The 17,224-nt window shown below is 49.4% G+C and overlaps 1 protein-coding gene across 1 annotated transcript; it reads right to left on the reverse strand.

Moving 5' to 3' along the window:
- Window positions 1-1,515: 1,515 nt before the first annotated feature.
- Window positions 1,516-8,436, reverse strand: LOC119804440 (rhox homeobox family member 2-like). The gene is made up of 6 exons (XM_038315856.2): window positions 8,318-8,436; window positions 7,575-7,729; window positions 4,153-4,263; window positions 3,513-3,975; window positions 2,870-2,915; window positions 1,516-1,611 (listed from the first exon to the last, which is right to left on the reverse strand). The coding sequence occupies exons 1-6, from the start codon at window positions 8,434-8,436 to the stop codon at window positions 1,516-1,518; spliced, it is 990 nt and encodes a 329-aa protein (XP_038171784.2).
- Window positions 8,437-17,224: the final 8,788 nt, after the last annotated feature.

Raw genomic sequence — 17,224 nt, forward strand, 5'->3', positions numbered from 1 at the left:
CTTCCTGACCAAGGACAAACAGGGAATCCAAGGTTGCTGTGCCTGCCTGCTTTGTACAGCACTGTGGCCATCATGTGCCCTGGTCAGCTGAGACTGGGGTTCATTTTCAGTAGGTGATGATGAGTAGCTGCTCACCCGGTTGGTCAATGTGCGGTAACCGGGAAGACATTGGGGAGCAGGCAGGTCTAAATGTGACATCTCTATTCTACCCGTTTGTCACAGGCATAGGGACGTGAGGAAGACAGAATAGTCTTAGAGCCAGGACCAGTGTCTACCTGTGCTGAAATAGTATTTCCTAGATGTGAAATGGGGAGACCTCAGGTTTAGGGTGGTGGGCCCTCCCCTAGTGTAACTGGTACCTTCTACTACAGGAAGGGCTCTAAGTTCATCACCCCGGGAGGCATCTTAGAGACCCAAAAGCAACACAGCACAAATCTGCAGCAGAAGAGGTCCCTGGAGCACTCAAAAAAAAAAGAAAAAGAAAAAAGAAACAAACCAGGGTGTGCAAAGGCAGGAGACCAGGCACTGGGACCCCGCCATGCAGCAAGTTTGTATTCGTAGCCTGGGCTACACCTCTGCAAGTCCCTAAGAGGAACTTGGTTTATTTGGACCTGTGGGCTCACATAGGGAAAGAAGCCATGTTCCTTCCTCATGTGCTGACGCACTGCTAGGGGTTCAACCTTGTTTACTAATATCATAGGGCTGCTAGGAAGGCAAGACCCCTAAATCTTGAGTACTGAGGGTTCTCCGAGGCAGGTGACAAAATGCAGCAGAAAACACAACAGTCAGGGTCTCTGAGCAGGCCACGCTGGGAGCATCTGCTCCCTGAGCCGGAATGCAAGAAAGGAGACAGAATCCTCCCTCTACATGGATGGATCGCTTGGCCTCTTTCGAGCAGCAGGACTCTGGGCAGTGTGCCTCTTATTGCCCTGAAGGCCCACAGAGGGGGAGCGAAAGCACACAGGGTGTTCCCATTCCCCCTGCCGCCAACCCGGGAGACGGCTCTGGGAAGTTTCCAACAGAGCCCAAGGTGGGACTTACTGGAGTGTGGGTGGTAACAACCGTGTCTAGAAACACGCTGTCCTGTTTTGGGGACTTGTGCCCTTTCTGCCCTTATAAAGAACTTGTCCCACAGAGATAGAGGGAGTTGACACGTCCATGGGGGAGGGGGGACAGAGAACCACGTGGGGTCAGCATGAAGCAGCCTGGCACCTGGAAGTCCTCCTCCCTTTGCAAGGCATAGTGATTGCAGCTTGCCCACGTCACCCCAAGATTTAAATTCCATTTCCGGAATTTAAACTGCTATCTGTCAAATACTTATACCCACAGTTTGGTAACCTGGGAAAACAATGGAGCCAACGTGCTGAGAATACATCTCTTTATTGCTGAAATAAATGCAGGGAAGGAAAGGCTGTCATGGCCATCTCATGGGTGCCTGACACATTAGGGGCAGGGGTAGGCTGCAGGCCATCTTCCAGCAGGACAGGGATGGCACTCAGTGCTGCTCCGGAATCTTCAGGCATCGCTGTTCTCGGGAGCAGGGGGAGTACTGCACAGCACCAGCAATCTAGTATTCCTCCGGCAAATGGCTCTCCTGTTCCTAAACCAATCCTGCAACCACAAGAGAGGCTTGTTTTAGTACACTGAACTGTTATCGTGGCTGAAGAACACATGCTGTAACTTCGTATACTGGCTCAACTTGGCTAACACTGTATGACACATTTGGAACCCATCCCGGGCCTGGTGTGTGCTAGGTGTGTCTCTAGCACTGAGTTAGTCCCCTAGCAAGGCACCAAGTCCTTGACTGCCTAGCAGCTCCGTGTTTATTATGTAACCCCAAGAAGGGTTGAAAAGATACCTGAAGTGTATACTGACTGTTCAGAATGCTGGAAGCAACAGGTCTCATTCCCACTGGAACACTAAGAACACCCCGAGTAGTCCCTGAGGACATGTAAACCACACCCAGTCCTTCAACTAGGGAACACACCTGGAATATTGCCTCTTCTCCCCATCAAATGCTATTTTCTGGTTAGGGGCCTACCCTTTAAAGACCTACCTCTCTCTCGAGCCCACATCAATTGGTATTTTTAATGCATTCTTTCAGAAAAGCATGCATATCTAGCTCATGGTTTCCTGTTGGTCCCCGCAGTATCAAAAATTATTAAGAATATTTCTCTTGGGGCCCTGAGGATACATAAAGGCCTGAGGCAGTCTGTCAACGTTTCCACCCTGCTAGCATTTGCGAGTATCCAGAATGCAGGTTTTATGAGACAAAGGGCACTTCTTCCGGCTCTGCTTCCGTCATGGCCTCCCAGCTCTGTGTCTACAGGCCTTTTCCCTCCTGGGCATGTGGTCTGGAAAAGCCAGGGGTGGCTGGAATGCTGATCAGAGTGCACACACATCACCAGCAAAGGCAGGCAAAGGTGCTAAGAGCAGTTTGAGGTCCCTGGGCCCAGTCCTGGTTCAGAACTAAGCTAGGCATCTGCCATTACAGACTAGAGTGAGGAGAAGTCTGAGAAAAGTTTTTCTGAGACATGCAGCCTGACAGAGCTGAAGGTGGACAAGAACGTGCTTTCTTCCCTTAGGTGAGGCATGCGGGCTGCAGTCTCCAGAACATCATGGAGAACACAGTCCGTCCACCACGTGGCAGACAAAGCACCTTGGCGTCTCAGTGTTTCAGGTGTCCAGCTCGGCATGTCCTACCTGAGAAAATGGAGGTCTGCTGTCTTCCTGAACCTAGCTGGCTGTGTACTGCTCTGGCATCCTTGGAATGCAATTCCAGGGTCCCACTCTGCCCCTACACCTGTCTTCTAGGCAGAAACATCCCAAGCTAGGAAGCCCTTCCAAAACTATGCTTTAGAATACTGACCTGCACGTCCTCTTCAGACACACCCAGCCATCTTGCAAGATCCTTCCTGAAGTGAAAAGATTCCAACATTTAGGCTTTGTGTTAGAAGGGAGGCCATGTGCCATGTGCTTCTTTTTAAGCACTTAGGTCCACACTTGTGTGCGTGCACATGTGTACACACACACACACACACGCACACACATCCACACTATTGCTCACACTTTCTTTGAGACTAGCTTTTAGCGACTACTTTCCTTCAGGGACCAAAATTAAGGGTAATCCCCCAAACACAGGTACCTAGTCAACGTACTTAAAATAGAAAACTTAAGGCAGAGCCTGCACGATGAAAAAGTCTTAGCAAAATTTTAATCTGAGGTGGGATCTGTCCCACACATCTTCCCAGACACACCTCCGGCTTCTTTCTCATATTTAAAGACTCATTTAGAACAAGTATTGTTTAAGTTTCCCACTCACGAGTCCCTTCAAGGGGTAAAAAGCACATTCTTTCCCAGCTGGAATAGGGCCCATCCCCCCACTCCAGAAACAGGACAGGGTGGTTCTATTTCTTGAGGAAACCAGGGAGCCAGGGAGCTCCAAAGGAAAGCCTGGGCTAGGAGGCACTGCCTACAAACCAGCCAGCCGCCTAGCAGGACAAAGTGCTCACCTCATATGCAAGCTGGGGTGGCGATTCTCTTGGAAAAGCTGCTCCAGATCCTGCAGCTGAGACAGGGTGAATCTGGTGCGGCGCCTGACAGGCAGCCTTTCCCTAGTCTGGAGACTATTGGCGCCCTCAGGCATCGCCGCCGCCCCCTCTTGCTGAGGCTGCTGTTGAGCCCCGCTGCCGCCCTGGCCACCTTCCTCATGGACCTCGTTGTCCACGGGGCCAGAACTACCAGCGGCAGCATGGCCTCCTCCCATTGCTTCTTCTTTGACTTCTCCCTCCTTAGCCTCTTCTGTGGCTTCCTGAGCGAGACTGCTCTGAGCAGGCTCCTCTTGAGCAGGCTTGCCTTCAGCAAGTTCGCCCAGAGCAAGTTTGCCCTCATCAAGCTCTCCCTGAGCGGGCTTGCTCTGCTCAAGCCCCTCCTTGCCTCCTTCCTCTCCGTCCTTCAAGACCATTGCATTCCCACCTGAAAGAGAGAAAATCACTAAGATAAAAGATCTGAGCATCGTGGCCCAGGAACCATCGCAAGGTCTGGAGAGGGGCCACAGGCAGAGCTGGGTAACCGAAGCCCATGGCCACTGGCTTTTCCAACAGATTTCTTTCCTTGTCCCCGCCAGAATCCCGTTGGAACCAGTTTACTGACCATGCTGTTGCTCCTGGTCCCCATCAGCTCCCAGATCCCGCATCCCGCTGAAAGTGGTGGAGCAGTCTTGGCGAGTCTCCATTCCGGGAATCTTCGGATCAGACCGCAGTCCTGCAGATTCAAAAGCTGCCTCTCACAGGTCTGGCGCCAGACGAAATGAACTGCTCTGGCGCTCCACCCAGAAGGGCTGTCTTCTGGGGCCTCAACCAAATTACAATGTGTCCAATCACACAACCTGCCCTGCCCAGGCGGTGGGCTTGTCCTCTGAGGTGCCTAAGCAGGAGCAGTTTAGGGTTGCAAAGAGCAAAAAAAGTACATAAAAGGAAATGTGGCGAGTTTTTGAGGCGGGGATGCAGGACCTGTGGCTCCAAGTTGCCTCTGGACTTTAAATCCAGACACAGGATACAAGTAACACAAAGACCTTCTCAAGCTCAGCATGTCCTTGAGCCCGGCTAGGTCATTTTATGAAATTATGCAAATGTCATACAACCAAAACGACAAAGACGCATCCCTTAATAAAGTGGCACAGATTAGACTCCATTTATGCGCCAAATAGTGGATTGCCCAGGTGTACACACTCATTTTGGTCGCTACCTCAGTCTCGTGTGATGGCAATTACGTGAGAAGACCAGGGCAAGATCCTCCTGAGAGATTGTGTTCTCAAAGGGCTGAGTTCCAGCAGTGTTCCAAGCTCATTCTGATGGAGACCTTTCTCTACCTAGCTGGGCTTGTCCCAAGGACGTATGGTGACCCAAAGACATCTCTGGGCATCACAAATCGGCCTTAGTCAGTGGCTCCAAACTCGTCTCACTCCCGTGAAGTTTACAGGCGGGAGGAGAAAGCAATTCTCATGCAGGCTCTACAAAGAGGCATTGCAGGAGAGGGGGATATTGGGGGAAAGTTAGAGAAACTCCCCCAGATAGCTGACATTCTCCAAATTTAAAAAGGCCGCTGAGCTCTGTCATTTAGTGGATTTTGTTTTTAAGGATCACGGTGGCAGAGATTGGTGACAGTCCCCAAATTTAAAAAGGCCACTGAGCTCTGTCATTTAGTCGATTTTGTTTTTAAAGGATCAAGGCGCCAGCGTCTGGACAGTGACTGGGGTAATTGTTAGGAGGGGGCTTAGTTCTCTGGGATAGCACAGGCTGAGAGGCTGGATGCAGAAGGTCCGCATGGTCCGGCCCACACCAAGGAGATGATCCTGCCTTCTTCATCTGGCTCAACCCCCACTCCTGTTGTGATCCAGCTGCCCCCACTTCCCCTGACTGACAGGGGAACTTCCTTGTGGTCTGTAGTTGACAAGGGTGTCTGTGTTCTTTCTGGCCCGTCCTTTTCCACAGAAGCAGTAGAGGTATAAAAAGGCTTTAGGTCAGGACAAAAAAAAAAAGGTTGTTGTTCTTCCACCGGAAAAAGAAGCCTCCATGCCTCAATCCCGGCACCCCCTCCCCCACCAGGCTCTGCAAATCCAGGCCCCGAGCAGTGCAGCACCCTCCCACCACAGGCCCGTTGTTCATCTGTGACTAAGGCTTTGCCAGTTGTTGATCCTGGTCTGGTCGCCACCAGCCATTGGGTGGTTTGCGCCCCCTGACATTTCCTATGTCCCACCCGCTTTTAATTGTACTTATCTCTCTTCTCCTCCCAGCTCCCTAGCCGCAGCTGCAATTATTCTGCCTGTTCTGCTTTTCTTCCTGTTTTCCTTGTCTCCAGCATCTCTGTGAAAGGCTTTCCTGAAACACTGAAGCAGGAGGCTTTCTTAGAGGCTGTCTCTACCCACGCTCTCAGTCAGCTGCTGTAGAAGCTAGGCTATATTAGGGCACAATAGTGCCACATGTGCTTGCTTTCCTTCTTTTTTGACCCAAATTTGAAGTTATATTTATTAAACACTGGCCAGCATGATAGACATTGGTCAGGCCCACACCTGAGATTCCCAGAATATGGCGCAAAATTCCAATAGTCAGAGTTGCAGTGGCAAAACCCACAAGACTCTGGGTTTCCACCTTTGTCCAATCAGGGGCAAGCATGCTTCCCATTGTACTTTCCTGCATATGAACCTCCCACCTACGTGTCATCAAGACTTCCTGTGCAGTTAGGGCAACCAAACTTCCTCGCAGAAGAGAAAACGTATAGCTTTTATCTCGCAGGAGCCCCCAGGATTCCAGCATGTACTTTCTTGGAATAATTGGTGCCTGGCTGACCAGCAGACTCTCTGGCTGCGAGCCCTGTCCTTATCAGTGTGAGATAGTGTCTCTGTAGGACTGGGCTTCAGAGACTCTTGTTTCTCAATCTTAGTGCTCCTGGTTTGGCTGTCTCAACCTCAGCCTCCATTTTAGCCCTAACTTCCCTGTACCATATGCGAGCACCTTGCAAATGTGAACATGGGTGCTTTTTCCTCACTCCAGTCAGAGACCTACCTACTGCATCGATCCCAGCCTTGGATTCTGAGATTCATTCCCCAAGATGCTGCCCCCAGGGTTTGGGAGAAGCAGATAAGCGATCACACATTCAGGGCGCCCCTGAGTCTGTTCATTTCATCCTACTTCTGCAGAGTTCACAGGATCCCGGGGGGAATTCTTTTATTTCTGGTCATTTCCTTTTACTAGGCCTTAGCAAAAGAGTGAGGTGGAGGGATTTCACTCTCTGATTGGGGAGTCAGCACCCTAAAAGATGGGTGCTTGCTGTGTAACCCACAGGAGCTGTGGAGTGCACTGTGGGGGTATGCATCACAAGTGAACAACAAGGCCCACTGTGCTCCAAACTGTCACCTATGTGAGTCTGGGAGCCAGCACCCCTTCTCTGCCTTTACCCTTGATCCTCTAAGCCCTGTTGTCCCCATATTGAACCCGGAGAAGGGACTAATCTCTGCTGACTCCTTAGGAACCCTGCTTCTTGCCTGCTGGTATCTAGCTACCCAATCCTACACATCCCTGCACTGTTAGGAAACCTTCACCCGTGTGCTTATTTTTCAGTGGAATGTCAGAGCTTTGTGAGTGCAATTTACTACTCTGTGTGAGTTTTCTTTAAAGTTGTCTTCTGTGACTGACTTCCCAGGATTGAAATGCATTAAGGAAATCTTGTGGCTCCTTCTTGTTTGTTTTCATTCTTAATACTTTAGGGCACTGGTTCTCAACCCTTCCAATGCTGTTCCCTTTTAATACTGTCCTCATGTTGTGGTGACCCTCTCCTAACCATTTTCCTTGCTACTTCATAATTGTAATTTTCCTACTGTTATGACTCATGACTCATAATGTAATATCTGAGTTTTCCAATGGTCTTATTTAAGGTTCATAAACCCTAAAAGGCAAAAGGGGTGGTTCCCCACAGGTTGAAAACCACTGCTTTAGGTTAGGAAATGTGATTTTGGAGTTTCTACAGTATTTTCCCTGCTGACTCTGCTCTGTCTACTTGCTAGATGGGAAACATACCTGCACACAGTTCTTCCTGAGGGTGTTGTACCCGGAATGGCTTTGTCTGAATCTTCATGTTCGCACACAGGTATGCTCTCAGGCCTTCAGATGCACAACCATCTAGAACCAAAGCCCTGCCAGCCCACTGGCCCATCCCCAAGACGGAAGAGAATCTGCAGGATGCAAGAGTAGTTCCAGAAATAAGGAAAGCACGAGAGCTAGTCACAGCCATGAAGGGAAAGACAAGTGAATTGTACATATGTTTTATTGACAAGTAGGAGTTTAAAGACAAAACAGCAAAACTTGAATCACTGCCTAGGTAAAACCCAAGACAATGTTGTTTACCTTCAGAGCATTAAGCTAATTCAAATTAGCAATTTCCGAAATGTTGTGCTCCAGCTGCCCTCAGTTCCCCTGACTGACAAGGGAACTTCCTTGTGGTCTGTAATTGACAAGGATGTTTGTGTTCTTTCTGACAGGTGGGTCTCCACAGAAGCAGTAGAAGTGTAAAAAGCTTTAGCCCAGAGCAAAATAAAGGTTGCTTTTCTTCCATTTGAAAAGAAATCTTCGTGTCTCAATCCGGCACCCCCAGCCAGTCTTGGCATCCAAGCTGCGCTGGCGCGGTACAGAAACAATTCATCAGCTTTTGGAAGAAACGTAATTGACGGAGACTGAATTCTTTCATGAGCGTTTATCTGTATAGGACATAATATCACATGCAGAAAGAATAACTGAGGAGGTTTGGGTCATCTTCCACAAACCCATGGTCAGCATTATTAGGGACACCTGACATTCTCTGGCCCGGCTGTGCCTTGGTTGGCTCTCCTATGTGGCCTTTGTGGCTCATAGGACAGGATTCACTGACTCCTGCCCTTCTCATGTGGTCCTAGCTCGCTATGTCACTTTCCATCCTCTGCTCAGCACTCCATGGCCTGAGCTTCCAAGTCATCAAGTGGTAATCATATCTTGGGCATGAAAGTCAGAGGCTGCCACCTAGCTCATCTGAACTGCAGCTTCTTGATATTCTCTCTCTCTCTCTCTCTCTCTCTCTCTCTCTCTCTCTCTCATCTATATATTCTGGTGTCTTGTGGAGGAATAGGGAAGACTGAGCCCCTCTCTGAACCAGGAAAGGAGTGGGCAGGTCTGGGATCCCTTTCACTCAGCCACATCACTTTGGACTGTTCTTGCTTAAGCTCTGGCATGCTGTATCCAGGCCATAGGTCCTGTCCCTGGTCACAGGTCTCATTCTGCTATGTTTGTGAGAAACACATGATTGAGAGAAACACAGGTTGATAGAGAGGAAGGTCAGGACTGGGAGCTGGGCGGGAAGACTCCAAGAAGGACAGTACAATGAAGAAGGAGAGGGTGGGCTGGCTGACAGGCGCTTCAGGAAGGATCCCTCTGATAGAGATGGCAGGAGTATGGCCACGCGAGGCTCTGGAGACAAGGTGGGGCAGGTTTTCCAGCACAAGAGTCATGGCTGGGGAGATAGGTGTACAAATTACGAGCCCCAAGGAAGATGTTGGAACTGGGGGTACCCAGCAGGACCCAGGAGAGAAGCTGCTGAGTAGTCAGCAGTCTGAGAAGCGGAATTAAGGCATGAGGTGAACATGGCTGCATGGACATGAGTTTTTAGGTAAGATCAGTCTGGCCAACCAGGGTCCGGTGTAGAGAAGGAAACCTGGGTCCTTGAATATAATCTCCAGGACCCTAAATCTGTTTTTGTGGGGCTCAAAGACAAGTAAAGATGGTTCCTTATGCTAAGATTTTGGTGTGTAGGGAGTTGACCACAAAAACTCCCCTGAGGCTCTCTCAGAGAGGCCCGTTCGTCCCAGATGCAAGCTTAGACTGGCATATCAAGTTCTAAGATAGTCCACTGGTAGGGTGGGACGAAGTTTCAACTTCTTCAATGACATCCATCGAGAATGAAGAATACTTACTAGTAGAACTTAGTCATAATGACTTCGTGTGTATTGATTTGGCAGTGACACTCACTGCAGAATTATGTCTAAACAGAAATGTGGGCAGGGCTTTGATATTTGTTATTAGGGGATTTACCCCATAGGCAAACGTCTGACCTGGGGACAGATGATTTTACAGGCTAAAAACGTCATGTTCTCACAAGTGCAGTCAAGGTGATCTTTCCAAAATACCAACCTGACTCTCCTGCTTCCCTGCTCAGACACTGCCCATAGCTGCCCACTGCCCTTCTGACTTTGCCAGAGCCCAAAACTGCCCTTCCCTGACTTCCTTTTCCATTTGAAGTTGTCACCAAACAGGGTTCCTTGGTTCGCCCTTTTTTATTCCTGGCATGTCCTACTTTTTAACTCAACTCTCTCCTGTGCACACTTCCTGCCTTTCCCGCCTGTGTGAGTCTGTACTGCCACTGGTACCTCCTATTACTGAGCTGGGATCCCTAGGGGCCTCTGGGAATTGGCCTGTGTAGTGTTGGATGTGTTCCTGTGGGCCAAGGACTTCTGCTGTGAGCAAGAAAGCATTTAGGCAGCTAGCCTTCTTCTAGATAAGAGGGAGCGCAGCCCACCAATGTACCTGGGCCTCTCCACAGGGCTGAGAAGGTGGGCATTTTGCTTGCTACCAGAAAACAGCAGTATGCCAATATTTTGCTGACTGAGTGAATGCCTGAGGTGCTGAAGGGAGGGTTGCTGGTAGGATAAAGGCATATGTACCCACAGAAACCCTCGCATCCCCTTCTCGGAAAGCTTCAAGGAGCTCCACGCGCTAAGGAATCTGGTCTCTCATCCCACAGCTTGCACTACGGATGGGACCCTCTGGTGTCCTTAGCTTTATGGGCTGCTTGACTCCCTTCCAGGCCCCATTTGACTGTCCTGAAACAGCAGTGGCTTCCACAAGTCCCTGCCATGACGGCCATCCCTGCAACAACTGTCAACTGGATCGTGATGTTTTGCCACCTCGTTTCCCTAAGATGGCCTAGTCTTACCTTTATTTCTTGTTTTCCCCTCCCTCCAGGGATAAAATGGATAGTCAGTGAAGGGGAGGAGCAAGACGGACTCTTATTTATCAACCAGAGCACTTCAAAGAGAAGAGTGGACACTTGGATAGGGAGCGAGAGAGAGGAAGCTAAGGGATTGAAAGATGATGGTCGTATTTCAGTGCTAAGGTCTCAGCAGGCTTCTGGGTACCTAGCCAAGCATCATCTACAAGGGTCACAGCAGCAAGCTCTCAGAGTGTCTCAGTATGCCAATTGGGCACAGTCTCTGGCAGAGCAAGTCTGCAGAGAGCAGGTCACAGAGTAGCTAAAGTGATAGATCTCCCATCCCTGGTGTGTCTCAAAGGCTGAAGAAATTGCCCTGCTTAGGGCTGAAGCACCCAGTCTCCACAGCTGTGGCAGAAACAGTAGATCTCCAAGCAAAAGCAGCATCTCTCGGAGCAGGAGTAGGAACTAGAAGAATGCCCCTTATCTGAATATGGTCTCTAGTAGGCCTCGGGAGTAATCTTCCTTCTCTGATGACCTTCTAGGAGTCAAGACCCTCAGTCGGAGCCAAGAACTAGGAGAGAACTGGATTCCAGTTGAGAATTGGATTCTTAAGTCTCTCCAGACCAGAGTCAGGAGCCAGCTGGGACTCAGACTCCTGTCAAGAATCCGGGTGGGGCTTTGTTGTTGTTGTTTTCTTTTTTTGTTTTATTTCGAGACAGAGTTTCTTTGTAGCTTTGGAGCCTGTCCTGGAACTGGCTCTTATAGACCAGGGTGGCCTCAAACTCACAGAGATCCGCCCCCCTCTTCCTCCGAAGTGCTGGGATTAAAGGCGTGCACCACCACCTGGCTGTTTGGGGGTTTGTTGTTGGTTTTGTTTTTGACCCAGTTTCTCTACACAGCCCTAGATGTTTGGGAATTCACTCTGCTGACAAGGCTGGCCGCAAACTCACAGGGATCGGCCTGCCTCTGCCTCTGCCTCTGCCTCTGCCTCCCGCCTGCCAAGTGCTGGGATTAAAGGTGGGTACCACCACTGCCCAGCATGGACTCAGACTGGTTGGAAAAGTAGCATCAAAGGGATGAGTGTGGGTTGTCCCTTCTCAGTTTCGTTCCCTAGCCAGGTGAGGGTTATTGTTTGTTTTTGTTTCTGATTACCACAGTCTTCCCTTGGGACCTTGCAACACACTATCTCTGTGAGCTTTTAAACACTGCCTACTACGGTTTAGAGGCCTTGAAGGTAGGACTTCCTTCACCTCCTATCGTTTCTAGCCTCAACTGCTGCTGAAGAGCCCCGATCTTTATTGGGGGTCCTCCTGCTACAGAAAGATAACACTTGAGGATCTTGTTTATTCCTAGCAAGCCCCTCCAGCCAAACCACCTGCCTGGGCCTGCTCTCTACCCCCAGCCTTTCAGAGTTCTCAGTCTGTGTTAGGATTTGGAGCAGGACTTGAAGCGCAAAGCCAGTGAGGTTCCCGATTACTTGTTGAAGGCCACTGCTGCCTCTTCACAAGGACAGGCAAATTCTGTCCTCATTCAGCTCAGGTCCCTGTCTCTCATCTTCAGGGAATTCACCAGTTGTGTGCCTTTTCCTGAGGAGGTATGAAGAAACCACAGATTCACCTGTGGTAAACCAAATTTCTTGATTCCAGCCAGTGAACCAGTCAGTGTGTCGGGGTTTTCAATCAGGGGATATGTGAGAAGTTACAAGAGCACAGATCACTCAAAGGTAGCTGGATCGTTAAAAGTCCCGCCACAGCCTGAGTGGCAGCTCACGATAGCTGTGCCCCTGGAGCTGTTTGCAGGAGACTGACCTGATGGGTCTCCTCTCCTCGGAATTGTACTTATTTTACAACCCTTGGAAGGACTCTTGCGAATGCTGCAACTCTCCAGAACTTACTACGATTCCTAAGTCATATGAGCCTCTGACCCCTTTCTCTTCAGGAAAGAATGCTTCAATTCAGAGGCGATAAATAGCTGTATAACTGTGGATATGTAAATGGGCCAGACTCCCCCCTGGCTCCCTTGACAAAAAAAAGAAAGAAAGAAACAACTGGAGTACAGCATGTACCAAGGCACATTCACCATGCCAGTTCTGAAAATTTCTAATTCCCATCAGGCAGACGGCATAGTCGGGCACCTCCAGACCCACAGTAGAGCCTTGGGAGGGGTTTTTTCTGCCTTCACCCACAAACTGGGCCTAAACACACATTTCTCAGTGGCAGTGGAATCTGCCGTGTGATGATTTCCTACCCTTGGGTCCACCACACACCAAAGAGGATAGAGATTGCCAAGCGCACTAACCAATAGGCATCCACATACTCTGTCTTCACCCACTGCAAGGCACTTGGCTGAACATGGGCAGGCTCCCAGGGCACGCTTCTGGCCTTTCTTCTCAAGGAAGCCTCCATTTCATCATCCCGCCAGCCCGGGGAACCCAAAGAACCAAGCAGACCCCATTACCTTTCTCAACCTTCCACAGGAAGTCCCTTTAGGCAGGGACTTCCCAAGACAATGCCATTTCCCTGGGGCCAAATGGGCTTGGAGTTCTAAGTCTGACCTGAAGAAGAGAGTGGTATCCCAGGCATAAGGACAGCACAAAATAATCTAAACTTAACATGATATCGTTAAGGTAACTTATCTCCCTGAGCCACTGGACAGGCGTCTCAAAACACTGCTGAAGCAGTACTAGAATCTGTTTCACAATCACTACTAGTAGTAAGTGTAAGGTCTTTACATTTAGGTTATTCGTGTTGCAGTTTAGTGGCGGGAGAAAATGGACCACAGTATGCAGCAACCCCACGTGGGAGTTTATAGATGGGGGAAAGAGAAAGTCGTGCCAGTCGACTGGGAAAAGAAAGTGAGGCAGAAGAGGTGAGGGACCGCGGAGCTTGCTTTTAAAAGGGCCTTGACGCATATGTACAGAGCCTTGCAGCAGACACGCAGCACATGACGTAGTGACATACAGCCATAGGCTGGCTAGGCCTTTGTCTGAATACTGACAAGCACATGTGCAGCCATGGGACCCTGGGGCTGGCTAGGCATTTGCCTAAATAGTGACAGATACCAGGTGATAGCGGGCGGCCCAGCATTATGCCTGAATGCTAACAACTTGTGCTTGTTCTAATGTTCATTTTCTAGTAAGAAAACAAGGATGTTGAAAAATGGGCCCATTTGATGCTAAGCAGGAGCTGTGGGATTCTCCCATAATGCCTAGGCAACCTTGAACAAATGGACGGGCGGAAGTCAGGCAGAATTTCTTCATGCCATTGCCAGCATCCTTAAATGCTCAAGGGGCACTGTGATAAAATTAGGAAAGGGTTGCCGGGCGGTAGAGGCGCACACCTTTAATCCCAGCACTTGGGAGACAGAGGCAGGGGGATCTCTGTGAGTTCGAGGCCTGCCTGGTCTACAAGAGCTAGTTCCAGAACAGGTTCCAAAGCCACAGAGAAACCCTGTCTCAGAAACAAACGAACAAACAAAAAATTATGAAAGGGTCATAGCTGATTGTCCTGGCTCCTGAAAGTGCAGCCTCCACCAGGAATGTTTAAAACACATTGCACTAGACTTTGCTGTGTTATTAACCTCAGCAAACTCTAGAAGACTGTGAAACTTTTCCCACCCAGGGGAAAGGGTGGAGAACGTCCCCTGGAGGCCTAGCAGAGAGGTGAGTGCTGCTAAAGAGCAACGACTAGGATTGGTCCAAGCATAGTCCTCCATGGTTAGGATAGGTGCTAAGAGACAGGACTGGGATTGGGCCAAATATTTCTTTGCAGATGACGTAAGCAGGCTGCTCGAGCTGTTCGTGAATCTACAAGAAGACAGTCTCTTGCTCTCTCTCCTGTGATGTTGCAGCATTAAACCCAGCGACAATTGCTTTTCCGTGCCTACTCACTCTTTCTGTCTGGCGAGAACAGAAGCACCCATTCGGCTTACCAGCCAGTAATTTAGAAAAGCAGTTGTCCAGGATTCGTGCTGTGGCCAGCTGGTCCCACAGCCCGGCTGAACAGAGGCAAAATCCCTGTTGACCTCCTTCACAATTTGCTAGTCCAGTCACATGGCAGGGCGGATGGAGAAAGACCAACTCTACTCTAAATACCAATGCCTGTATGGGAAATTATGCTAATTACTGTTATTTCCATCTAAGAGATGCGTAAACTGAGGCATGGGAGGTACTGCAGTTGGACAGGACAGCCATACTCACAAGTGCAGCCGCCCTTTGAGAGACCCCATGAGACCCTTTTGTGATTCCCTGTATAGACTTTACTTGGCCCAGACACTTAGATTTTGGGGAGATTTCCTTCCCATCTCCCGGCCTCACAAGGTGACCCTGTTTCCTCCTAGCTACCCTGGTCCCAGAGTTGGGAAACTTAATAGGAACTAAAGAGTTGGGTGACCTGCCATGAGGGAGTGCCCAGTGAACAGGCAGTGACCACCGTGTTCAGAGGGCAGGGGAGGTTGGTTGTGGCGATTCAGATCACGTTGCCAGCTGCATTCCTGACCAGCACCAGGCAGATAACCCAAAGACCAGGGATCACCATGGTGCTGGCAGGGCACAAATAGTCGTGTGATCTGAGGTTCTAGAGACTGGGGAACAGCACATAGTCCCCATCCTGACAAACCTTTAGCTTCCACCATGGCGAAACTGGCTGGCCCTGGATTTGTGAGGGATCACAAGGCTGAAAGTCAGCCTCTGACACAGTGGCCTGCTGTTTCCAGACCTGGTTTCCTCAGCAACAGTCCTTGTAGCCAGCTCATCACAAGGAAGCAGCTCAGCGATAAGGGAGTGCTAAAGGCTGCCACAGTGAAGGCTGAGAAAAAACCCTCCGAACGGGGCTCCGACTCCACACTCCAAAAGGAAGATACATGGCTGCCTCAGCCTGGCTCAGCCTGTGGCCCTTGTCCTTTCTGACAGCCGTGGATTGCCTTAGGTACCAGGAGCAAAGTGGATGCACATTGTTATGTTATTAAGGACAGAGTCTGGTCTTCTGGGGACTGATCCAGCGGGCATTGCTGAGGAACAAGCACTCTAAGCTGACAGTCCCTGCAGCCATCCATGGTGGGAGCAGTAGCAGTGAGTAGGCCTCCATCAGGTGCTCAGAGCAGGGGATCCTGGTACACTGTACTGGGCTCACTGGCAGACGCGTAGACTATATAGCAAGTTGCTGCAAGAGAAAGGCAGGCCTCCCTCCAACTACAGTTCTTTCACATGGGGTTGTCTCCTGCGTACTGAAGGGATGACAGGTTGCCAACCTCTGTGGAATGTGTGCAAGGCCACTTGCCCACAGAGATGACATGTCTAATGTCCCATATGCAGAATGGGGCTAAACCTCTGATTTCAGGGTCTGAGGAACAGCAGGATACACTGTCCACTGATCTATCCAGTGCTAGGCCCTTCCCAGGCCCAGCAATAATAATGCCTAAATACCCTCTTGTTGCCAGTGGGTAAAGTGAAAGAGAGAGAGGGAGACTTTCTTGATGTTACCCAACAACCCGGGAGAAAACATAGACTCTCTGTAAATACACAGGAGAGGCATAATGGACAAAGCCAGCAAGATTAGCCTGAATCCTAGTACTTCAGTATCCCCACCCATCACCATGCAGGTTGAAGTGGCAGAGGACAAGACCCAGGTTTCATGGCATTCTCCCTCTGTGCCAACAGCATCTAGTTCTAACATAGCCAGGTCAGTACCACTGCATTTAGATAGAGTTGCTTTGATACACTGGATTTTACTGCCTTTAGGATTGTACAAAGAACATGCATGGATAGGCTCTTTTAATGTGGAAAATATAAGGGTTAAGAAAGAAATTCAAGACTCAACAATGGTAACACACGCCTTTAATCCCAGCATTCGGGAGTCAGAGGCAGGCAGATCTGGGAGTTCAAGGTCAACCTGGTCTACTGAGCAAGTTCCAGGACAACCAAGGCTGCACCCTGTGTTGAAAAGCAAAAACAAAACAAAAAAAAAACAAGAAAGAAATACAAAAGAAATTTGAGATGTGAAAGAAAAAAATTTCATCCTTTAAGTTATAATCAATCTATTACACAGCCATACCACAGTATGGTTTTGATATATTAGGAAGTCTCTTGATTTGGGTACAGGACAACCTTTCAATTTATTCATTAACAGATCAGACTGAGTCTCAGCGCATGCCAAGAGAACCATGACATGACCTTATAGTCACAGGCAGGGACAGTGTGCAGTAAACAAATCCATCAGCTGATCAACTAAGCCAGCACTGGGCATCACTACTATCAGCTGTGCCTGGGAGACCCCCATCTCCAGCCTTCTTCCCCAGATGGCTTGCAGCAAGGGTCCCTCAAGTTTGCAAAGCAGAACTCAGTCATAAGGGCAGTTCTCTGGTCTCTTTCCCCCAAGCTGCTTCTTCAGATCCTGTTTCTAATTCATAGGGAAAAATAAAACTGATTTTGCACCAGAGAGCCCTCAGGAGTGAAGAATGGTGCATCTCGAACTGTCAAGTTTCTGCTTTTTTCTTGTGCTTTCTCAAGTAATGCTTTGAAATGCAAAAGCACAACTTAATCCAGGCAAGAAGGTATAGAAATGATGAAGCACACAGCCAGTGTCTCTTAAGGGGAAAGCTCTTAGAGGATCCCTTTTGCTAAGAAAAAGTAAAGACACTGGCCCCTGCTGTCAGCAGCTCCACTGCCCACCCATGATGTAGTGTGCATATAGCACAAACAAGAGCATGGGGAAAT

This window comes from Arvicola amphibius, chromosome X (genome assembly GCF_903992535.2).
Source record: "Arvicola amphibius chromosome X, mArvAmp1.2, whole genome shotgun sequence".
NCBI lineage: Eukaryota > Metazoa > Chordata > Mammalia > Rodentia > Cricetidae > Arvicola > Arvicola amphibius.

What these genes read in the sequence shown, in the direction of transcription:
- LOC119804440 (XM_038315856.2), bottom strand. Translation starts at nt 8,436, where the DNA reads ATGAGAAGGGCAGGAGTCAGTGAATCCTGTCCTATGAGCCACAAAGGC. An exon ending in GGACCAGGAGCAACAGCATG is followed by an intron (nt 3,976 to 4,152) that starts GTCAGTAAACTG and finishes TCTCTCTTTCAG; the next exon opens with GTGGGAATGCAATGGTCTTG. An exon ending in TGTCTGAAGAGGACGTGCAG is followed by an intron (nt 1,612 to 2,869) that starts GTCAGTATTCTA and finishes TTGTGGTTGCAG; the next exon opens with GATTGGTTTAGGAACAGGAG.